The sequence below is a fragment of the Pan paniscus genome, chromosome 11 (genome assembly GCF_029289425.2).
Source record: "Pan paniscus chromosome 11, NHGRI_mPanPan1-v2.0_pri, whole genome shotgun sequence".
Taxonomy (NCBI): Eukaryota; Metazoa; Chordata; class Mammalia; order Primates; family Hominidae; genus Pan; species Pan paniscus.
In genome coordinates this window covers 103,292,452-103,317,715 of record NC_073260.2, presented here as the reverse complement: position 1 = coordinate 103,317,715, position 25,264 = coordinate 103,292,452, and the positions used below count along the sequence as shown (strand labels likewise).

The following is a 25,264-nucleotide window of genomic DNA, read 5'->3' as shown; positions in this document are numbered from 1 at the left end:
TTTTGCCTAAGAAGTTAGTTTGCCTCGGCCCTATAGATACTGAGTCCTTAAATGGAATGAGGTTTGCTTCAGCAAGTCAGCTATTTAATAAGTGGAGTTTTTAGTAGTTTCTCATTTTTTCTTCTACTGGAAAGTGTTCAAGAATGAAGCTATTTTGCTTCCTCATGGCCATATTTGCTGGGATTGTAATAGACAATGACAAAGATTTCCATTCAGCTTTTACTGAGAGTAAGTAATGCCCATTTAGTTTACTGCTAAAACCACTGGGATTCTAGTTTTTTTAAGGTGCATGTAGATCTGGGGATTCAAGTTGCAAGAGCAGCATAATATCATCCTTTGCTAGCACTATATTAACTATTTATGACTTCATCTCTAATCTGCCCTCTATTTTGTGATAATAGAAAATAAGTAGCCTGGTGTCAAATACAGAGTCACATATCTAAATTCAAACTCTCCAATTCACACAGTTTATAGGAATCAGACAATTTACTATTCCCAAAAGTAGGGAATAATAGCCTCTATCCCCCAAATAATCCTACAGCTTTCCTTCCCTGGATCAAATCCCCAGAATGTGTATGTGAACGGTAGATACTTGTGACATCATTTTTCCATCATTTATAAATTTCAGCTTCAAATCATGTGATAATCTTTAGATGACACTAGTAGAAAATTAGCCTGTTTATATAAAGGTAGAGATTATGAAATGGACCAATTTTAGAAAATAACCAAACACATTTTATTATTCATTATTTTAAATGATTCACTTAAATTCTTTATATCATTGAACAATTAAAATATTCTACATTTTGAAATGTGCACAGGGGTTTCCATAATAGAGGAGCTTTCATTTCAGAAATGTATATTTTGTACATTAATTTAGTAGTTGATCCAGTCAACACATTTTTATTGAATTTTGGGCTAATCCTTTGTATCAGACGCGGACAATACAGGGCAATTTTGCCCAAGTTATTATTCTTAGTCTTTGAAACACTGGGGGAGAGAGTATTTTTTCTTTGTTCACTTGAGAGTGTATTGGGAATTTTTGCATATTCATTTTTTATGTAGTATTTTACTGTGAAAATTTGTTTTTCTATACTTTGATTTCTTTCATTTTCATATTCAGGTTAGTGTCAATGAAAGAATATACCCAGTAGTCATTCAGGAGCAGGTTGTTCAGTTTCCATGTAGTTGAGTGGTTTTGAGTGAGTTTCTTAATCCTGAGTTCTAGTGTGATTGCACTGTGGTCTGAGAGACAGTTTGTTACAATTTCTGGTCTTTTACATTTGCTGAGGAGAGCTTTACTTCCAACTATGTGGTCAATTTTGGAATAGGTGTTGTGTGGTGCTGAAAAAAATGTATATTCTGTTGATTTGGGGTGGAGAGTTCTGTAGATGTCTATTAGGTCTGCTTGGTGCAGGGCTGAGTTCAATTCCTGGGTATCCTTTTTAACTTTCTGTCTTGTTGATCTGTCTAATGTTGACAGTGGGGGTGTTAAAGTCTCCCATTATTATTGTGTGGTAGTCTAAGTCTCTTTGTAGGTCACTAAGCACTACTGGGTACATAACAAAATGAAGGCAGAAATAAAGATGTTCTTTGAAACCAACAAGAACAAAGACACAACATACCAGAATCTCTGGGACACATTCAAAGCAGTGTGTAGAGGGAAATTTATAGCACTAAATGCCCACAAGAGAAAGCAGGAAAGATCCAAAATTGACACTCTAACATCACAATTAAAAGAACTAGAAAAGCGAGAGCAAACACATTCAAAAGCTAGCAGAAGGCAAGAAATAACTAAAATCAGAGCAGAACTGAAGGAAATAGAGACCAAAAAAACCCTTCAAAAAATTAACGAATCCAGGAGCTGGTTTTTTGAAAGGATCAACAAAATTGATAGACCACTAGCAATACTAATAAAGAGAAAAAGAGAGAAGAATCAAATAGGCACAATAAAAAATGATAAAGGGGATATCACCACCGATCCCACAGAAATATAAACTACCATCAGAGAATACTACAAACACCTCTACACAAATAAACTAGAAAATCTACAAGAAATGGATAAATTCCTCAACACATACACTCCCAAGACTAAACCAGGAAGAAGTTGAATCTCTGAATAGACCAATAACAGGATCTGAAATTGTGGCAATAATCAATAGCTTACCAACCAAAAAGAGTCCAGGACCAGATAGATTCACAGCCAAATTCTACCAGAGGTACGAGGAGGAACTGGTACCATTCCTTCTGAAACTATTCCAATCAATAGAAAAAGAGGGAATCCCCCCTAACTCATTTTATGAGGCCAGCATCATCCCGATACCAAAGCCTGGCAGAGACACAACCAAAACAGACAATTTTAGACCAATATCCTTGATGAACATTGATGCAAAAATCCGCAATAAAATACTGGCAAACCGAATCCAGCAGCACATATAAAAGCTTATCCACCATGATCAAGTGGGCTTCATCCCTGGGATGCAAGGCTGGTTCAATATATGCAAATCAATAAATGTAATCCAGCATATAAACAGAACCAAAGACAAAAACGACATGATTATCTCAATAGTTGCAGAAAAGGCCTTTGGCAAAATTCAACAACCCTTCATGCTAAAAACTCTCAATAAATTAGGTATTGATGGGACGTATCTCAAAATAATAACAGCTATCTATGACAAACCCACAGCCAATATCATATTGAATGGCCAAAAACTGGAAGCATTCCCTTTGAAAACTGGCACAAGACAGGGATGCCCGCTCTCACCACTCCTATTCAACATAGTGTTGGAAGATCTGGCCAGGGCAATTAGGCAGGAGAAGGAAATAAAGGGTATTCAATTAGGAAAAGAGGAAATCAAATTGTCCCTGTTTGCAGACGACATGATTGTGTATCTAGAAAACCCCATTGTCTCAGCCCAAAATCTCCTTAAGCTGATAAGCAACTTCAGCAAAGTCTCAGGATACAAAATCAATGTACAAAAATCACAAGCACTCTTATACACCAAGAATAGACAAACAGAGAGCCAAATCATGAGTGAACTGCCATTCACAATTGCTTCAAAGGAATAAAATACTTAGGAATCCAACTTACGTCATTGTTATGACATTCAAACTATCCAAAGCAATACACAGATACAATGCAAGCCCTATCAAAATCACTAAGGCATTTTTGGCAGAAGTAGAAAAATCTGTCCTAAAACTCTTATGGAATCTTGAAGGACCAGAATCAATCTTGAGAAAGACAAGCAAAGCTAGAGGTCTCACCCTACCTGATTTTGAAACACATTGCAAGGCTACAGTAATAAAAATGGTATCATACTGACATAAAGAGGGACATATAGGCCAATGCGAGAGAATAGAAAGCCCAGAAGCAAACTCTCATGTATACAGTCAAATAAACTTTGACAAAAGTGCCAAGGCTACACAATGGTTAAAGATCAACTCTTCAAAAATCAGGTTGTGAAAACTGTGTATACACACACAAAGGAATGAAGTCGCACCCTTACTTTACACTATATGCTAAAATTAACTCAAAATAGATCAAAGATTTAAACATAAGACCTGAAACTATAAAAAGTTTAGTAGAAAATCTTCAGGGGAGGCTCAGACAATGGGTTTCACAATGAAATCTTGGATATCACACCAAAACACAGGTAACTAAAGTAAAAATAGATAAATTGGAGTATACAAAGATTAAAAATCTCTGTCCATTCAAGGACAAAATCAAAAGTGAAAAGGCAACCTTCAGAATGGCAGAAAATATTTGCAAATCATGTATCTGATAAAAGGGTAACAGCCTATTCAGAATATAGAAGGAACTCCCTCATCTCGACAAAAAAAATACAACTTCAGTAAGGAATATGAATAGATATTTATTCAAAAAATATATACAAATGGCCAACAGGCATATTTCTCTGGCCTGAATGTTTGTGCCCTGCCAAATTCATATGTTGAAACCCTCTTAGGGCAATGGTGTTAGGACATGGGCCTTTTTGGGATGTGACTAATTCCATTGTGGCTCATTGTGAAATAGGACACGGGCCCCAACCACACACCAAATCTGCTGGGACCTTGATTCTTGGGCTTTCCAGCCTCCAGAGCTGTGAGAAATAAATTTATGTTATTTATAAACTACCTAATTGATGATATTTCATTATAGCAGCCCGAATGAACTAAGAAACATAGGAAAAGATCCTCAACATCACTATTAGGGAAATGCAAATCAAAGTCACAATGAGATTTCACTTCACATCTATCAAGGTGGCTACCATCAAAATAAATAAAATAACAAGTGTTGGTGAAGATGTGGAGAAACTGGAACCCTTGTGCACTGTTGGTGGAAATGTAAAATGGTGCAGCGCAGCCACAATGGAAAACAGGTATCTCAAAAAATTAAAAACATAATTATCATGTAATCTAGCCATTCCACTTTTGGATATATATTTAGAATAATTTTTAAAAGCAAGATTCAAAGATAAATTTTTACGTCTATGTTCATAACAATAGCCAAAAGTTGGAATGACCCAAGTGTCCACTGATAGATGGATTATATGTGATATGTACATATAATGGAATATCATTCAGCCTTATATATATTCCATTAAACATATCATGGACTATTATTCACTCTTATACCATGGATGATTATTCTGCCTTATCATATTATTCAGGAAGAGGTGATATACACAGATAATGAAATATATTCAGCATAATTCTGACATATACTACAACATGAGTACCTAATGGAAGCCAGGCACAAACAGACAAATGTAGTATGATTTCAATCATATGAGTTATCTAGGGTAGATAAATTCATAGAAACAGAAAGTAAAATGGTTGTCAGGGGTGGGGGTCCAGGGGAGAGGAGATAAGGAGCTGTTGTCTAATGAGTATAGTTTTGGTTTTCCAAGATGAAAAACTGACGATTAGTTGCATGGCAATGTGAATTTACTTAATACTGCTAAGCTGTACACTTAAAAGTGGTTAAAATGGTAGATGTTGATCAGATGTGGGCATGGGTTCGAAGAAAAGCAAGCATTCCAGGTCCACGTTTTGGCTTTCAGATTTGCTGAATCCTGTGTTCACAGAGTCAAGGCAGACATATCAAATAACTCAGAAGAGTTTATACACAAGAAAGGCAAATTTTGGGGAGTCTAGTATTTTTTTTTCTGGGTAGTTGGCAAATGTTAATTGCACTAAATTCTTTCCTAGTATATAAATAAATTAAGTAGGTAAATAATTTGCTCATCATATGTCTAACAAGAAGTAAGGAAATAGATAATTGGAGACAATACTTCCCCCAACTTAATAGAGTTAAATAACAAAAATAATGTTAACAAAAAGAACGAAATAGCTAAATTGTAGAAGATATTTACTGTCAGGCATTGTTAGTACAAATCAATCCTCATTTTACCCAGTGAAGAATAGGCCCCATGTTGCATACATGTTGAACACCTGTTATGTGCCCTGTGACTACAGCAGGCAGTGATAAGTTCTACTATTTTCCCCGTTTTTAAGAGAACAAACCTAAGCACCGGGAGCTATTGAACTGTAGAGCCACTGTTGGAACCCAGAAAATCCGATTTAGAGTACTCAGCTCTTAGGTGTGCTCTGGTAATATGTCGTAAGAATCGGAGCTGATTTCTAAACTCTGGTCCACATTTTTTTTTTCCAGCACAGCCCTACCTAAATAATGACAGAGTCCTTCTCTTCTGCTCTTATTCCTCTCCTCCACCGAGAAGATTCATTTGCTCATGCCAGACATGTTTTGTTATCAAATTGCGCCCCATGTTACTTACACATATATCCTAGTTTTGTCTTCCTGAGACTGTATTTTCATAAACTTGAATATATTTGCCAAACACTTTGTTCACCCCAGAATATATCCATAAGCAACTCTTTGAAACCCTACATATTTCTATCCATTTATGAAAATGACCACAAGACTTTAGATTTCTTTTCTTTTTTTTTCTTTTGAGACAGAGTCTCCCTGTGTCACCCAGGCTGGTGTGCAGTGGCGCGATCTCCGCTTACTGCAAGCTCCGCCTCCCGGGTTCATGCCATTCTCCTGCCTCAGCCTCCTGAGTAGCTTCGACTAAAGGCGCCCGCCACCGCGCCCGGCTAATTTGTTTTTTGTATTTTTAGTAGAGATGGGGTTTCACCGTGTTAGTCAGAATGGTCTCGAACTCCTGACCTCGTGATCCTTCCGCCTCGGCCTCCCAAAGTGCTGGGATTACAGGCGTGAACCACCGCGCCCGGCCAAGGCTTTAGGTTTCTATCTGTTTGCCACACACCTTTGTGTCATCACCAGGATATAGGCATGCACTAAAATCAGAACTAAACCAACCAAATGAAGGCTCAGAGCTCAGGGAGGGCACATGTAGAGGGGCTCACTAAAGGAATTAGAGGTGTGGAAATGTAAGCACTTCTGGGGAAGAGAGGATAGCCCATTGCATTAGAGGAGAAGGACTGAGATGACCAAAGACTGAATCATCTCACTTGGCAGCTGGTTGATGCCTTTTATGCTGTAGGCCAGAGAGTTTGCTGCTGGGTTGATTGCACATTCTGACTGGAGGAACCTTAATGGCTAAGGAACAATCTTTCCAACAGTTACATTATAGATAGAATTTTCTGTCTTCCGAAAAAAAATTAGGAATTTAATGAATGATTTAAATCAATTAAATACATTAACAAATTTTAAACCAGTAAGGTCTAGAATCTTGAAAATCTATTCATTTTTAACTTTTTACTTTGCAACAATTTTAGATTTACAGAGAATTGCAAAGATACTGTAGAGATTTTGCTTATGTCCTTAACCCGGTTTCTTCTCATGTTAAAAACATACATGACCATGGTATAATGAATCAAAACAAAGAAATGAACATTGGGGCAATATTACTAACATTCAGATTTTACTAAGATTTCCTCAGATTTTTAAAAACTGATGTCTTATCTTATTTCAAGAATCAATCCAGAATCTCACATTGCATTTTGTTGTCATACCTTCAGTCTCCTCCAATCTGTAACACATGATCAGTCTTTCTTTGGCTTTCATGACATTGAAACTTTTGAAGAATATTGTTCAGTTATTTCATAGACTGTTCACCAATTTGGATTTGTCCCATGTTTACTCAGGATTATGCTGAGGTTATGTGTTTAAAGGATTAAAACCACAGAGTTTATCTTATCATCTCATCACACAATATTCAAGGTACATGATATTGATATGTTTTATTACGGCTGATGTTAACTTAATCGCTTGGTTAAGATGGTGTTTGCCAGACTTCTGCCCTCTAAAGTTAGTATTTTTGCCTTTTATACACTACATGGTAGAAGCACATCACTAAATACCAGCCTACATTCAAGTCTCTAATCTAATTTCTCTCATTCATTTTTATGTTATCTTACATTCTTGGTTATATAGTATAACTAGCTGTTTTAGGATTCACAGATGCTTATGATTTCATGAAGCCAATGCTCTCTATCTTAGAACAACTCTAAATTTAATCAGGAAATAATGCAAGCAATAATATCAAAATGTATAAAGGAATTCTTGAACTTAGGTAGCTCAACCAGAAGAATTAAATGAGTTTTAAAATATCAGAAGTAATGTAAGTGTAGTAGTTAGTAAGTTTAGCAACCATATTAATACAGAAAAAAACTCAAAACGTTGTATTATCAGAATTAACTAGATTGATGGTAGAGCTGCATCTATTGTTAATAAGAAAGAAAATAAATTACAATAGGATTTTCTACAATAATTGTCACTCTAACAAAAATCAATTTGGATTCTCACAGCATATGAAAAAAATTATAATATATTACATAATTAAATGTAAAAGCATATTTACAAGAAAAGAAGCTGAATATGTGTAAAATCAAAAGACTTAAGGAGGCATGTGGTTCTATGTTCTAGACAGTGCTTGGAAAAATATACAAGGAACTGTTTAGTGCTTGGTACACACATGAAATAAAGAATAAGTATGCATCAAAAGATTATGGCTACAATATATAGGAAATGTTTTGACAATGATTAGGAATTATAAAATTATCAATCAATAATTTAAACAACCAACATCGAAACTAGAGTAAATGAAATAACAGGTAAAATAAAATCAAAATTGTAAATCTTGATTGTAAAAAGAATTTAAACTGGCAAGTAAATGGGTTGCTATTGAAATTTACTACCAAGTAGTATTAATTAGAATAATGATAAATTACCATTTTAGCCAAATAAATAAGCAACATTTTAAATCAAATATATAAATAATAGCTTAAATAAATCAAATATTTAAAATGTTCAGTACAGCATGGGAAAAATAGTTAATAATAGTGCATTGCATACTTGAAATTTGCTAAGGGAGTAGATATTATATGTTCTCACCATGCACAAAAAAACATTATAACTATGTTAGCTGATGGATGTGTTAATTAACTTGATTGTCAGAATCATTAAACAAGGTATAATTAAAACAAAACACTACGTTGTACACCTTAAATCCATAAATTTTAATTTTTCAACAATATATCAACAAAAAATGTTTAAAAATTTTGTTCGAATTCATCTATTCTTTGAAAATGATTTTCAGAAAACACTAACAAAATATGCGTGTTTTGTTAGTGTTTTCTGAAAATCCTTTTCAAAGAATGAAATATGAAGATGTTAACTCACATTCTCCTCCAGGTATCACCTTATTTCCCAACTCCACAAACAAGCTTCCCAAGATAATTTTTTGTATATGGAACACCCTAATGTCCTTATTGTATTTCCTCTTCAACCCACTCCCATCAAGTTTCTGTCCCATTCATTCTACTAAACCAAATCAACCCAAGGTCACTGATGGCATCTGTTTTCGAGTCCGTTAGGACAGGTCAGCCTTTGTCTTCCCTGAAAACACCACTGTCTACCCCTCGCTTGTCTCTCCCTCATTCTTTGCTATTTCTCCTTCCAGCTGCACTGACCACTCCTCCTAAGTGCTCTTTGCCCTTCACAGACACTCATTCTCTGCCCTACCTATAACTGCTGAGGATCTGCAGGACTAAGTTTAGATCCTGTCTCATTGTTCCCTCTATTTATAACTATGTTATAAATATCCATTCTCATGCCCTCAATACCAGACATGCAATAAATAATCCCACATTAATACCTTTGCCCATGGTATTTGTTGTTCATTCTAGACCCATGATCCCAGCTGCCAGTAAGATTCCGGAATTACTATTTCCCTTGGTATCTCTGGGATTTTGGTTCTAAGACTCCACATCTGTCCTGCAGTGACCCAAATCTGTGCAAACTCACATCCTGCAGTCCCCTTCATGTATGCAAGTTTCCCATCCCACAAATATTGTATTTTCTATCCATGTTTAGTTTTACATGCAGAAAATGTAGATATGGAAGCTGAACTGTATTTGAAAAAACAAACAAACAAAGATGTATAAGTGGAGCCATTCAGTTCAAACCCAGGCTGTTCAAGGGTCAACTGTACATATACCCCATGTACCTTAAGAAGGACATCTAATATTGTTTTTCCCTTCCTGGCATCATTTGTACCTAAAGCTTCCGGTGTGAGAACATTGTTTTCCTTTACTTCTTTTTCTAGCATTTAAAATAATTGCAATAAAGTAAGCATTACTACTGTTTTTACATCTCTTTCTCTGTAAGACTGAGAGTGCTTCATTCAATTGTATTTCTTGAAGGGAACTCTACAATCTGCCACTTACTTAACTTATACATATAATGTGAATGGAATAAATGAACAAATACATTTTATCATCCTTTCTTCAATTTTGTTCAAAATTGTGTGTGGATTTTGTTTTTAGAAAAAAGGACTTCAAGACATTTTCCTTAATGAATAAAACAAATGAGAATTTAATGAATAAGAAAAATGCAAATTTAATAAGATGGAAAGATGAATATATTTGTAAATTTTAATACAATGTAAAGATGAACATGTTATTATATGTAAAATATCGAAATATTATAAATGAAACAGCTGCAAAAAGAATGGAAATAAGTAAGTAAATAAAACACATCAGGGCAGTCATGTCTTAGGAACCAAAGACCAGAGCTGAATGTTTTTAACATATACTTGCTTGCTGTTGTTAACAAGGTATTTGCTGAATTTAATTCAATAAATTCTGTGACAACGGCAGAAATAAGTGCCTATTGAAATGGCCAAAGACACATGTGCAAGTGTGATATGGCAGATTAATCAAGGAGAATTATTTCAGGATGACCCCAGGTCTTCATCCTTACTTCTCAGTCCTTCTTGCAAGTTTGTTGATGAAGAGAAGGATTTCATGATTCCACTCTGACAATCTCCCAAGTACAGTCACTGTATTTCTTTTTCAGGTAGATTCCCTGGATTCCCATGCATTCCCTGGAAGTACCTCCTCAAGGCCAGTGTAGGGCCACAATCACCCCCACAGATTCTTCCTCTCCTGTTGCCTGCCCTAAGCAAGACTCCAGGCATTCCAACTGCGGGTGAAGTCCAGTGTGGAGTTTGTCCAGGAGGGTCATGTTCCAGGCAGCAGAGGAGTGCTCTGTGGGGAAGACGCTGAAGATCTGCTGAAGCATCTCATGGAGGACAAATACAGCCTGGACCTTCTGCAACTGGCTGCCATCCACATCTCCAGGGGGAAACTGAAGTCTCTTCTGTCCTTGAAGCACAAGAAAGTGGAGATTCTCCACATTTGGCCCAGAAGTGCCAAGGTGTTCCTGCTAAGTAGGCCATGGTTCTGAGGCAGGTCAAAGCCCAGAGATCCAACAGGGCCACAGTGGCAAAGCAGCAGGGCCACCAGTAGAAGAAGCAGGAGGACCATTGGGAAATGAAGGTGCTGCTGGCCTAGCTGAGCTGGGGTCTCGATGAACCTTGGACTCCAGGTTCTCAGAAGGCATTCTTTTTATGCATGGCTTTTAGTTGGAAACAAATAGTTTTCAGGGTTGGCCAAGATGGCCACCTAGAAGCTGCTAGTGTGTGCCAGTCTCATGAAGAGAAATGGAAGGGGCAAGTAAATACAGCACCTTCAACTGAAACATCCAGGTACACACATTGGGACTCAAGAAAACAACTTGACCCATGGAGAACAGAGCAAAGCAAGGCAGGACGACTGCCTACCCAGGAGTGACACAGAGCCAGGGGAGCCTCCCCCTCCCAGGGAAGTGGTGAGTAAGTGAGCACCCCTGGGGACCCACACTTCTCCCAGGGATCTTTGCAACCCTCAGGTCAGGAGATCTCCTAGTGAACCCACTCTACCAGGGCCTTCAGTCTAACATGTAGGGCTACATAGGCTTTCAGCAGAGCAGCCGCTCAGGAATGCGTGGGGACCCTGGAGCCTTAGATATCCAGGCTTCCCCACAAAAGAAGCTATAACTCCAGCTAAGCAGGAGGCTAGACCCCTATACATACCCCTATGAAAGGGGTTTCATCCAGGGGGCTGAGCAATGATAAATTGCAGGCGCCGCCTTCCATGGCCTGTCACAGGGTAAGAATTCTGTTTTTTTAGGCTAAATCATCATTCTCAGTAAACTATCGCAAGAACAAAAAACCAAACCCTGCATGTTCTCACTCATAGGTGGGAATTGAACAATGAGAACACATGGACACAAGAAGGGGAACATCACACTCTGGGGACTGTTGTGGGGTGGGGGGAGGGGGGAGGCATAGCATTGGGAGATATACCTAATGCTAGATGATGAGTTAGTAGGTGCAGCGCACCAGCATGGCACATGTATACATATGTAACTAACCTGCACATTGTGCACATGTACCCTAAAACTTAAAGTATAATAATAATAAATAAATAAAAATATATATATGCAAGCAGAATGGAATTTCAATGTAAAATAACTTATTGTTATTTATACATGATGTGTAAATTTTGTATTGGGATTTCCTTTAATTATTAATCTCCTTTTTTCCTCAATTATACACAACCATCTCCTGCTCTCTGAATTTCCTTGGTTCATGTTGTATTTTCAGCTGATTTTGACCAACTTTCTTTCTTTCTTTCTTTCTTTCTTTCTTTCCTTCTTTCTTTCTTTTTGATTTTGCTTTAAGTTCTGGAATACACGTGCAGAACATGCAGATTTGTTACAAAGGTATACGTGTGACATGGTGGTTTGCTGCACCTATCAACTCGTCACCTAGGTTTTAAGCACAATTTTTTAAATCCAGTCTATCATGGATGGGCATTTGGGTTGGTTTCCTGTCTCTGCTATTGTAAATAATGCTGCAATAAACATACACATGCATGTATTTTTATAAGAGAATGATTTATATTTCTTTGGGTATATACTCAGGAATGGGATTGCTGGGTCAAATGGTATTTCTGGTTCTAGATCCTTGATGAATCGCCACACTGTCTTTCACAATGGTTGAACTAATTTGTGTTCCCACCAAAAGTGTAAAAACTTTCCTATTTCTCCACAGCTTCACCAGCATCTGATGTTTCCTGACTTTTTAATAATCACCATTCTGAGTGGCATGAGATTGTATCTCATTGTGGTTTTGATTTGCATTTCTCTAATAATCAGTGATGTTGAGCTTTTTTCATGTTTATTGGCCGCATAAATGTCTGCTTTTGAGAAGTGTCTGTTCATGTCCTTTGCCCACTTTTTGATGGGGCTTTTTTTTTCTTTGTAAATTTGTTTAAGTTCTTTGTACATTCTGGATATTAGACCTCTGTCAATTGGGTAGACTGTAAAAATTTTCTCCCATTCTGTAAGTTGCCTGTTCACCATGATGATTGATAGTTTCTTTTGCTGTGCAGAAGCTCTTTAATTAGATGCCATTTGTCAATTTTAGCTTTGGTTGCAGTTGCTTTTGGCAATTTCATCATAAAATCTTTGCCCATGCCGATGTCCTCAATGCTATTGCCTACATTTTCTTCTAGGGTTTTTCTGCTTTTGAACTTTAGATTTAAGTGTTTAATCCATCTTGAGTTAACTTTTGTATAAGGTGTAAGGAAAGGGTCCAGTTTCAGTTTTCTGCATATGGCCATCCAGTTTTCCCAGCACCACTTATTAAATAGGGAATCCTTTCCCCATTCCTAAAGTATTGAGAAAGAGATTCTCTTTTCCAGTTTCCAATTTTATTTTATGAAAGAAATGTGTCAGTTTTTACTGACATTTAACAGAGTATTAATCACAATAATGATCAATTACTATTGTAAATAATTTTATATTTTATGCTTTAAATATATAAGATATTAAATGTATTTATATGATTTACCAATGCATCACATTTATGAAATTTATTCATTGACATGTATTTTCAAAAAGGAAACACTATGCAGATAAAAGATACTCCACAGTTTTGGGGGTTCCAGCTTATTACTTCCCTTTGCAAAGGCAGATCTCTCACAATTTTCTGTATGTGTTATCTTGATTTTTCTTTTCTGATTCACTCTTCTACCTACCCCAGTATGGCTTCTGCTGATTAATTCTATGAATCCAGCTCTCAGTAAGCTCTGCATTGCCATCTATTTTCTTGCTGTAGTGCTCAGTTTTAATTCACATTTTCCATAAGTTTATTGATTCCTTTTCTAAGCACATTTATTTTCTAAATACACTTTTTTAATTTTTTAAATTTAATTTAATTTTTTTATTATTATTATACTATAAGTTTTAGGGTACATGTGCACAATGTGCAGGTTAGTTACATATGTATACATGTGCCATGCTGGTGTGCTGCACCCATTAACTCGTCATTTAGCATAAGGTATATGTTTTATCATCATTCCCTCTCGTCCTTCTAATGTTAAGGTTTTCCACCTCTGTTTTCTTTGTGACTCTTCTGTACCCCCACTTTAATGGTGGAAGGTTCTCAGAATCCAGTTTAAGTCTTTTTTTCCCTCTCCACTTGCTCCCCACATGACAGCCTTCATTTTCGGGCTTTCCATGGCCAGTTATGAACTTCCAGATTTCGTATGCCTTGGAAACTGCAAATTCACATATCTGACTTGCAATGTACATCTTCATTTACATGTTGAAGTCAGTTTACCGAGAATATCTCTGCGTTTATTTCCAGATATGTCTCAATCTACATTCTGCTAAGAGGAGTTCATTGTATTTTACTTCCTCACATTATAGCAGTTAGCATCACTGATATTAATTCAGCATTATTATTGTTTTTAGACTTCTTTCCTGACAAAAATCAAAGATACAAGAGAACAGGGACTGTATATTTTATGTTCACGTTTATATCCTGAAGGCAACATATAACCAGGTACAGAAAAATGTTTTTTTAATAACTTGAATAAAATTATGATAGGTAACTTAATTAAATCATATATTTTTAAGTCAGGTTGTAAAGTCAGCCTTGACATTTTATCTTAAAGAATAAACAAACACAAGAAATTTTGTATAGTAAAAAGTTAATGAAAAACGAAATTAATCTATTGGCTAAATATGAAGAACACATATTGTTACATTCACCACAATGTAAAGGTACACATGATATTACATAAAAAAATAATTTAAATCTTAAAAATAATTAAATAAATAGATGAACAGGGACATCAGCATTGTCATCTGTAAAGGACTAGTGCCTGCACAGGTATACACGACGCTTCTTTACACTGCTGAAAACATTTGAAAATTTTGATTCAACTCGTGCTGGTTATAGAAGTGAGTCTTTGAAATGGAGGAACTCATGAAAGTGTGAGATAATGTATTAGTCAATCAGGATCATTGCCATGTTGAACCAGTTTTCAATCCTTCCTCCTTAATCTTTTTTGCAAGTTTGTTGAAAACGAGAGGGATCTCATGATTTCTGCTCTGACAACCTCCCAGGCACAAGGGCTGTATTTCTTCTCTGTTAGATAAAGAGTGATTCTTTGGAAGTATTTCTTCACAGCCAGGATGGAGTCCTCATTCATCAGGGGAGTCTCTTCCACCCCAACCTCCTGTATCACACATGCTTCCAGGTTATTCAGTTGCTGGTAAAGTTCAGTGGAAAATTTTTCTAGGAGGCTCTGTTCCCAAGCAGCAGATGAGTCCTCTGTGCTGAAGAGATTGAAGGTCTGCTGGATCATCTCATGGAGGACAGAGATGGCTTGAGCCTTCTGGAACTGGTTGCCATCAAACTCCTCCTGGGGAAGTCCAAAGTCATGTCTGTCCTTCAGGCAGGAGAAAGGAGAGATTCTTCGCATTTGTGCCAGGAGTATCAAGGCCCTCCTATTACCCAGGTTGTGGGTCTGAGGCAGATCACAGCCTAGAGAACAGATGGATTTGTAGCTGAGCACCAGCATGGCCATCAGTAAAGAAAAGGACAGGGCCATTGGGATGTTGCAAATGTTGCTAGGCTACTTGAGATGGGTAACCTTGAACTTTGGCCTGTAGGTTTTCTGAAGACTTTTCTCTGTGCATAGGTCTTAAATAGTGAACATACTAATTTCCATTTTCTAAATGCCCTAGTTTTACTTTCTATGTCTGTTTTTGCTTTCTTTATGCACTCTCTACATGTGTTTAAGAATGTTTTTCATTTTTTTTCATCATTGCCTATTTTTCACCTGCACTCAAAGTCTTTTATGGTATTTTTTGTAATCGAAATCTTCATGAAGTTTTAATAACACAGATTTGGCATATGTATTTATGTATACTATGTATACATCTACTTCACAGATAAAAACTATAAAGTTTGCTTTTTTTATTTAAAGTAAAGAATGACAGAAAAGTTAAACTAAAATCTAAGTTTAAAAGCTATTGACATTTAACTTAACTTGATAAGTATATTTGTGAAATAACTTTTAGTGTAATTTGTTCATGTAAATTTTGTATCAAAGTACCTATGCAAAATAAAAATCTATATAAATACACATTAATAATATGAATATAATTACATAACTAATCATTCAAAACTCCTAAAAATATGAATGAATAATTTTTTTAAATTTTTCTCTTAGTGTATGAAGCTTTGAATTTTGCTTTATATGAGAAAATAATTTGTAAACTTCACTAGCTGCAGTATTCATCCACATATTGCCAACACTTTTTTCTTTTCAGCACTTGACATAAATGTATATGTGTTGAATAACTTTAGTAGGAATAAATCATATAACATAAGCTATTTGCATTGAATTCTCAAAGTCTACAAAACATCCTGAAGAACTGAGGATCAAACATAAGTAATAACCATAAGATAGTCAATGGCAGCCCAAATATATGCAGGTTAAAGCCACATACTGTGATAAGACTTTAAAATCCAGCAAAAAATGGACAAAAAGTCCTTCAATCACAGTCATCTATTTGCCACAGGTTTGTAACACTGATCTTACAAATATTTTGTTTATCTTCATGAACTCAATACCAGTGCTTCTCATATCGTACACAAGAAAACCCAATGAGAAAGATGTGTATTAAGCAATGAAATTTTGTTGGATAGAGTTGTTGGAGAGTCACAAACTATTGTAATATGTCAGATTTGTTTACATACACTAGAAGAACTAATTTTTGTACTCTTCGAAGAAGTATCATTCCAATAAACATATGTGACTTAGGAAATATTATAAGTTAAATCATGTTTGGCATTTTTCATTGAAGTTCATATTCCCTAAAGATTTTCAGAAGTTCCTATCCAAGTCAATTCTTATCAAATAAAAAAGACCATCTTTGTTCTAAATTCATAAATTTATAAATATTGAATATTATTATGCAAAGAATTAACTTTCAGAGTGGTCCTGAACTCTGGCTCTACTTTTTTTTTTTTTTTTTTGCATAGGTAGGCCCTATAGATACTGAGTCCTTAAATGGAATGAGGTCTGCTTTAGCAAATCAGCTATTTAGTAAGTGGAGTTTTTACTAGTTTCTCATTTTTTCTTCTACTGGAAAGGGTTCAAGAATGAAGCCATTTTGCTTCCTCATGCGCATATTTGCTGGGATTATAATAGATAATGACAAAAATTTCCATTCAGCCTTTACTGAGAGTCAATAATGCCCATTTAGTTTACTGCTAAAACCACTGGGATTCCAGTTATTTTAAAGTGCATGTAGATCTGGGGATTCAAGTTGCAAGAGCAGCATATCATCCTTTGCCTAGCACTATATTAACTATTTATGACTTCATCTCTAATCTGTCCTCTACTTTGTGATAATAGAAAATAAGTAGCCTGGTGGCAAATACAGAGTCACATATCTAAATTCAAACTCTCCAATTCACACAGTTTATAGGAATCAGAAAATTTACTATTCCCCAAAGTAGGGAATAATAGCCTCTCTCCCCCAAATAATCCTACAGCTTTCCTTCCCTGGATCAAATCCCAAGAATGTGTATGCGAATTGTAAAGACTTGTGACATCATTTTTCCATCATTTATAAATTTCAGATTCAAATCACGTGATAATCTTTAGATGACACTGGTAGAAAATGAGCTGGTTTATATGAAGGTAGAAATTATGAAATGGATCAATTTTAGAAAATAACCAAACACATTTTATTATTCATTATTTTAAATGATTCACTTAAATTCTTTATATCATTGAACAATTAAAATATTCTACATTTTGAAATGTGCACAGGGGTTTCCATACTAGAGGAGCCTTCATTTCAGGAATGTATATTTTGTACATTGATTTAGTAGTTGATCCAGTCAACACATTTTTATTGAATTTTGGGCTCATCCTTTTATTAGACCCTGAGAATACAGGGCAATTTTGCCTGAGTTATTATTCTTAGTCTTTGAAACACTGGGGGAGAGAGTATTTTTTCTTTGTTCACTTGAGATTGTATTGGGAATTTTTGCATAATCATTTTTTATGTTGTATTCTACCGTGAAAATTGGTTTTTCTATACTTTGATTTCTTTCATTTTCACATTCAGGTTAGTGTCAATGAAAGAATACAAATATAATTTTTAAATGGACTGTACAATGATTCTATGTGGCGTTCTATGTGGCATTCACAACAGCAAATATATTTATATTTCTCACTTCACTTTTCCTACAAGGTAAAAGTGGTCTGATTTTTCATCTTAATTTATGGGAACAAAAAGAAAACAAATGTAGGTCTAAATGTGATAAACATGTAAGAGGAGAAATACCTTATGTAAATGACAAGTAAATGGGTACAGCAAACCAACATGGCACATGTATACCTATGTAACAAATTTGCACGTTGAGCACATTTACCCTAGAACTTAAAGTATAGTAAAAAAAAAAAAAAAAATGACCAGAAGGGAACTTAGAAAATATCTTGAGACAGATGAAAATGAAAACACAACATACCAAAACATATGTGATGCAATGAAAACAGAGCTAGAGGGGAAAATGAAAGCTGTAAAAGCTTGTATTAAAAAAGAAGAAAGACCTCAAACGAATGAACTAACTTTACAAGTTAAGGAACTAGAAAAAGAAGGAATAAACACATAGCAAGGAAGAGGAAGAAAATAAGAAAGACTAAAGCAGACCCCAGGTCTTCATCCTTACTTCTCAGTCCTTGCAAGTCTGTTGATGAAGAGAAGGATTTCATGATTCCACTCTGACAACCTCAGCACAGTCACTGTATTTCTTCTCTTTCAGGTAGATTCTCTGGATTCCCATGTATTCCCTGGAAGTACCTCCTCAAGGCCAGTGTAGGGCCACAATCACCCCCACAGATTCTTCCTCTCCTATTGCCTGCCCTAAGCAAGACTCCAGGCATCCTAGCTACAGATGAAATCCAGTGTGGAGCTGGTCCAGGAAGGTCATGTTCCAGGCAGCAGAGGAGCGCTCTGTGGGGAAGACGCTGAAGCTCTGCTGAAGCATCTCATGGAGGACAGACACGGTCTGGGCCTTCTGCAAAAGACTGCCATCCACATCTCCAGGAGGAATCTGAAGTCTCTTCTGTCCTTGAGACACAAGAAAGTGGAGATTCTCTGCATTTGGCCCAGAAGTGCCAAGGTGTTCCTGCTAAGTAGGCCATGGTTCTGAGGCAGGTCAAAGCCCAGAGATCCAACAGGGCCATAGTGGCAAAGCAGCAGGGCCAACAGTAGAAGCAGTAGGACCACTGGGAAACGAGGGTGCTGCTGGCCTAGCTGAGCTGGGGTCTGGATGAACCTTGGACTCCAGGATCTCTCAAGGCATTCTTTTTATGCATGGCTTAGAGTTGGAAACAAATAGTTTTCAGGGTTGGCCAAGACGGCCACCTAGAACCTGCTAGTGTGTGCCACTCTCATGGAGAGAAATGGACGGGGCAAGTAAATACAGCACCTTCAACTGAAACATCCAGGTACACACATTGGGACTCAACAACTTGACCCATGGAGAACAGAGCAAAGCAAGGCAGGACGACTGCCCACCCAGGAGTGTCACAGAGCCAGGGGAGCCTCTCCTGCCCAGGGAAGTGGTAAGTCAGCAGCCCTGGGGACCCACGCTTCTCCCACAGATCTTTGCAATCCTCAGATCAGGAGATCTCCTAGTGAACCCACTCTACCAGAGCCTTCAGTCTGACATGAAGGGCTACGTAGGGTTTCAGCAGAGCAGCTGCTCAGGCATGCATGGGTACCCTGGAGCCTTAGATACCCAGGCTTCCCCACAAAAGAAGCTATAACTCTAGCCAAGCAGGACGCTAGACCCCTGTACATACCCCTAGGAAAGGGGTTTCATTCAGGGTGCTGGGCAGTGACAAGTGGCAGGCCCACCTTCCATGGCCTGTCTCAGTGTAAGACCCACTGGCTTGGGAATCCAGCCAGACACTGGTAGCAGCGTCACACCTCCCTGACATGGAGCTCCCAGCGGCAAGGTGTGGGCTGCTATCTTTGCTGTTTCACAGCCTTAGCTATTGGAGCCTTTGGGTTCTAGGGAGTCCAAGGCAGCTAGGGACTGGAGCAGTCACCCAGCACAGCCCAGCAGCTCTACAGAGAAGCAGTCAGATTGCTTATTCACATCGATCCCAAATCCTGTTTCTTTTCTGTAGGTGGAATCTCCCCACTGGGGTCTCCAGTCACCTCCACCACTGTTTTCTAGACGACCGCAGTTTCGAATATCCCTGGGATGGCGCTCCCAAAGGGAGGGGTATGTTGCCATTGTTGCCGTTTAGCAGCCTTAGCCATTCTTGCAAATGCCATTCTTCGTGCTGGCGGTGGTAGCAGACCCCCAGCACAGCACAGCTGCTCTACCAAAAAGTGGCCAGACTGTTTTTTCACCTGAGTCCCTGATACTGTTTCTCCTCAGTGGGTGGGATATCCCCACCGGGGTCTCCAGCCACCTCCTGCATGTATGTTGCAGGAGGCAACAGGTTGTACCTCTCTGGAACAGAGCTCCCAGGGGGAGGGGCAGGTCCCCATCTTCACTGTTTCATAGCCTTCACTGTTGATATCTTCAGGTACTGAAAAATGTGAAGTGACTATGGTCTGGATTGGACCCCCAGCATATTGCAGCAGCCCTATGGAAAAGTGGCCAGATTGCGGGTTATGTTGGTCCGTGATCCCCTCTCTCCTCACTGGGTGGGTCTGCCAGGCTTGGGTCTGCAGCCACCAGCTGGGGCTATTGAGCCAATGGCAGCTCTGCAACTCCCTGGAACAGAGCTCCCAGTGAGAAGGGTGGGTTGCCATCTTTGCTTTCTCACAGCTCTTGCCCTTGCTGTCTCCAGGCTCTGGAGAGTCTGTAGGGAACAGTGGCTGGTCCAGATCCCCAGTACAGAGCATCTGCCTCACAGAAGAGTGGTCATACTGTTCTCCATACAGTTCCTGGTTGTCACCTCTCCTCTGTGGGCAGATCCACCTGACCAGAGACTGCAGCACAGGCACCCTTCCCCTGCCTCATCTCCTCAATCAGGCAGTCCAGCATTTCTCAAAGGAAGAAATCCTACAGTCAACCCACAGCCCATCCACCACTACTGTTGCGGTTGGACAGCCCCAGCAGTCCTCTGGCTGGGGAAGGAACAAAGGGCCTAGTCACTACACTCTCACCTCCAGCACACCATAGCTACCCTACGAAGAGGAGTCCAGCCCTTCTTCCCTGAGAATCTGCATCCCTATTCTTCAGGAGGCAGGGCCCCCAGCCCATGACTGCAAAACAGTCACCCTACCCATAGCTGAGCATATCCACTGGTAGTTGCCTGGAGTTTCCCTGGAGAGAGGCTCCCAGAGCCATCCTTCCTCTGCCACTGCCACAGCAGCAGTTTTATCCCTGCTGCCTTGGGTCTGGGGAAGAGACAAAGAGTCTGAAGCTCTTTGTTTACGAGCTTGCAGCACGCCACTGTCACATGAACTTACAGCACACTGCAGTTACCATATGGTGAGAACAGTCTCTCCTCCTGGTAAGATTGCCACCTTCTGTTACCCAAAAAGTGAAGCCCCAAGCTTACACCAGTAGTGCAGCCACCGAACCCCTCTGGCTAAACACTGCCATTAACATGGCTTCACATTTCTTGGAGGTGGAGACGCCAGGGGCAACAGAAAGCCTGTCTACCACTGCCTCTGCAGTGGTACTACCCCAGCTACCTTGGAACTACTGAAGGAGCAGAGACCTCAAGTACCTTATCCATACCTCCAACAAGCTGCCGTCAACCCAAGAGAGGAGGCCAGTCTGTCTGCCATTGGTCAATCACCCACACCTCACATCACCAGGCAGGGAACCCCTGGCTTGGGCCCACAGGACACACTCCCATCCCACGCTGATTGCACTGAGTGACTGCTGACCTGCTTCTCTGTGGTGGAGCCCCCAGGAGACAAGCAAAAGACCCTCAGTTACAACTACTACTAAGGTCCCTTCCTTCGATGCCTCCAAGTTGGGGAGAAAACATTAACCCTGAGATCACCCCAGAGCTGTCGTGGGCAGCCTGGGAGTGCCAAGATAGAAGCTAGAGTCAGCACTCAAGTGGGAGAGGAGCCCAAACTTTCAAAGCATTGAGATGGAGCACGTCTGCAACCGTGAGGAAATGTAGGGGAGCCCCATGACTGAGCAAGAGCCTGACAACTGACCACTGCACCTAAGAGTCACCTACTAGGTCATGCCCAAAGCTTCAACACTAAAAAAATCTCACTAACACACCCTTATTCAACCAAAGACATGTCAGCTACAAATAGAGACCCTGCACAAAGCTGCAGCCCTGTGAACACAGCCAGAAAATAAGTCTGTTTATTGATTGAACTCAAGCTACACTCCCATATGCAGAGATGAGAAAGAACCAATGCAAGAACTACAGTAACTCAAATGGACAGAGCATCCTATGTCCTCCAAATAATCACACTAGTTCTCCAACAAGGGTTCTTAACCAAAATGAGTTAGCTAAAATGACAGAAATATAATCCAGAATAGGGATAGAAAGGAATTCCACTGAGATTCAGGAAAACGGTAAAACCTAAACCAAGGAAACTAAGAATCACAATCAAAAGAGAGAAGAGTTGACAGCCAAATAGCCAGTATGAAAAAGAACCTAATGGAGCTAGTAGATGTACACACTCCAAGAATTTCTCAATGCAATCACAAGTATTAACAGCAGAATAGACCAAGCTGAGGACAGAATCTCAGGACTTGAAGACTGGCTCTCTGAAATAAGACAATCAGACAAAAATAAAGAAAAAAGAATGAAGAGCAATGAACAAAACCTCCAAGAAATAGGGGACTCTATAATAAAGAGGCCAAATCTAGGAATCACTTGCATCCTTAAAAGAGACAGGGAGAAAACAAACAACTTGGAAAATATATTTCAGGATATAGTCTATGAAAACTTCCACAATCTTGATAGGGAGACCACAAATCAAATTCCCTTGAAGTTCTACACCCAGATTGACCGGCTGTTCTAATTCCTAGTCTAGCACAATCCATAGAGGAAGGGATAAGTTCGGAGGCCCCGGGGAGGCTGGGCAGGCTGGAGTAAAGGGACATATGCAGACCCTTTCTCTTTCCCCATAGCTGTCCATTGCCCCGAGAGGACATGTCATTCCTGAAGCTGGGAGTATTTTCTCTGTCTAAGACACGAAAGTTAAGGAAATGGGCTAATTCCAGTACCATGATAGTTCTTTCTTGGGAAGAGCCTCTTTTTAGCTATGAAGATAAATCTCCTGCCAGGAGGCCTACTTCTGCATTCACAGCCTGCTCTCCACAGACTTGGCTGCTGTGTTGGTGCACTTTGACCAGTTGGTGGCTCTCTTTCCCTGTAAATCTTGTAATAGTCTCAAAGTAAAATGGAACCTGCCTTTTATTTCCTTTTTTGCTAAGCTACTGTTATGTCATTGCAACAGCGACATTCCGTGTTTTACAGAAATATTCATCATAAGAAAGGAAAAAGAGTATTTTATAAAAAGAGCTTCTGAAAAACGTAGAACTTTCACTGACCTTCTGCTTTAATTTGTGATTTTGTGCTCTTAAGGGGAAAGTGATGGGTAAAACCCACAAGAGAATTGAAAACAGCTGTATGAAGAGGCAGTGCAGGCTAATGATGAGTGAAGAAGAGAGCACAGTGCGCATTTCTAGAGGAAGAGGTAGGAAACTAATGTGATATGGGAGTGAAAAAATGGGATACAGAAAACCAGGGAGGAGGGGGAAAAGTGTGTCAGCTCTCGGAACCAGCAAAGATGTATATTTTACTTAAGTTTAGGAGAGTAACTTCATATGGGAGTGTACTCTAGGATTCTGAGAGCCAGGAAACAAATGTTCCAGGTGCCAGAATCAGTTAACCATCAACACGTGTATTCTGCACTTCAATCTAGATGCTGCTCCTCTGTCAGGTATTTATACAAGCCACCATTTCCTGACTGAGTGTAAGTAGGACTTTGAAATGAGGTGAGACAATTTTTCACCCTCTCTAGAATTCATGATAGAATTCTGTTTTTTTAGGCTGCCAAAAAAATATATATGCAACCAGAATGGAATTTCAATGTAAAATAAGTTATTGTTATTTATACCTGATGTGTAAATTTTGTGTTGGGATTTCCTTAATAATTATTAATCTCCTTTTTTCCTCATTTATACACAACCATCTCCTGCTCTCTGAATTTCCTTGGTTCATGTTGTATTTTCAGCTGATTTTGACCAACTTGCTCTCTCTCTCTTTCTTTTTTTTTTTTTTTTGATTTTGCTTTAAGTTCTGGAATACATGTGCGGAACGTGTAGATTTGTTACATAGGTATACGTGTGCCATGGTGGTTTGCTGCACCTATCAACTTGTCATCTAGGTTTTAAGCACAATTTTTAAAAATCCGATCTATCATTGATGGGCATTTGGGTTGGTTTTGTGTCTTTGCTATTGTAAATAGGGCTGCAGTAAACATAAACGTGCATGTATTTTCATAATAGAATGACTTATATTCCTTTGGGTATTACTCAGGAATGGGATTGCTGGGTCAAATGCTATTTCTGGTTGTAGATCCTTGATGAATTGCCACACTGTCTTCCACAATGGTTGAACTAATTTACATTCCCACCAACAGTGTAAAAGCTTTCCTGTTTTTCCACTGCTTCACCAGCATCTGTTGTTTCCTGACTTTTAAATAATCACCATTTTGAGGGGCATGAGATGGTATCTCATTGGTGTTTTGATTTTCCTTTCTCTAATGATCAGTGATGTTGAGCTTTTTTCATCTTTATGGGCCACATAAATGTCTCCTTTTGAGAAATGTCTGTTCATGTTTTGCCACTTTTTGATGTTTTTTTTTTTTTCTAAATTTGTTTAAGTTCTTTTTACATTCTGGATATTAGACCTCTGTCAATTGGGTAGACTGCAAAAATTTTCTCCCGTTCTGTAGGTTGCCTGTTCGCTGTGATGATTGATAATTTCATTTGCTGTGCAGAAGCTCTTTAATTAGATGCCATTTGTCAATTTTAGCTGTAGATGCAGTTGCTTTTGGCAATTTCATCATAAAATCTTTGCCCGTGCTTATGTCCTGAATGCTATTGCCTATGTTTTCTTCTAGGGTTTTTATGGTTTTGGGTTTCACATTTAAGTCTTATATCCGTCTTGAGTTAATTTTTGTATAAGATGTAAGGAAGGGTCCAGTTTCAGTTTTCTGCATATGGCTATCCAGTTTTCCCAGCACCATTTATTAAATAGGGAATCCTTTCCCTATTCCTAAAGTATTGAGAAAGAGATTCTCTTTTCCAGTTTCCAATTTTATTTTATGAAAGAAATGTGTCAGTTTTTACTGACATTTAACAGAGTATTAATCAAAATAATGATCAATTACTATTGTAAATAATTTTACATTTTATGCTTTAAATATATAAAATATTAAATGTATTAATATGATTTATCAGTGTATCACATTTATGAAATTTATTCATTGACATGTATTTTCAAAAAGGAAACACTATGCAGATAAAAGATAATCCACATTTTTGGCGGGTCCAAC

General features: G+C 38.4%; 1 protein-coding gene and 2 pseudogenes across 1 annotated transcript; all 3 read right to left on the bottom strand.

Moving 5' to 3' along the window:
- Positions 1-10,037: 10,037 nt before the first annotated feature.
- LOC100969964 (interferon omega-1-like) lies at positions 10,038-12,994 on the bottom strand (annotated as a pseudogene).
- A 1,366-nt stretch (positions 12,995-14,360) lies between these two features.
- On the bottom strand, positions 14,361-15,686 carry LOC100970300 (interferon alpha-17-like). The gene has a single exon (XM_003830671.5). The coding sequence runs from the start codon at positions 15,277-15,279 to the stop codon at positions 14,710-14,712; it is 570 nt and encodes a 189-aa protein (XP_003830719.2). The 5' UTR covers positions 15,280-15,686; the 3' UTR covers positions 14,361-14,709.
- A 2,157-nt stretch (positions 15,687-17,843) lies between these two features.
- On the bottom strand, positions 17,844-19,233 carry LOC129398683 (interferon omega-1-like; annotated as a pseudogene).
- Positions 19,234-25,264: the final 6,031 nt, after the last annotated feature.

Excerpts from the sequence above, each read along its gene's own strand:
- LOC100970300 (XM_003830671.5), bottom strand. The coding sequence starts at position 15,279 with ATGGCCCTGTCCTTTTCTTTACTGATGGCCATGCTGGTGCTCAGCTAC.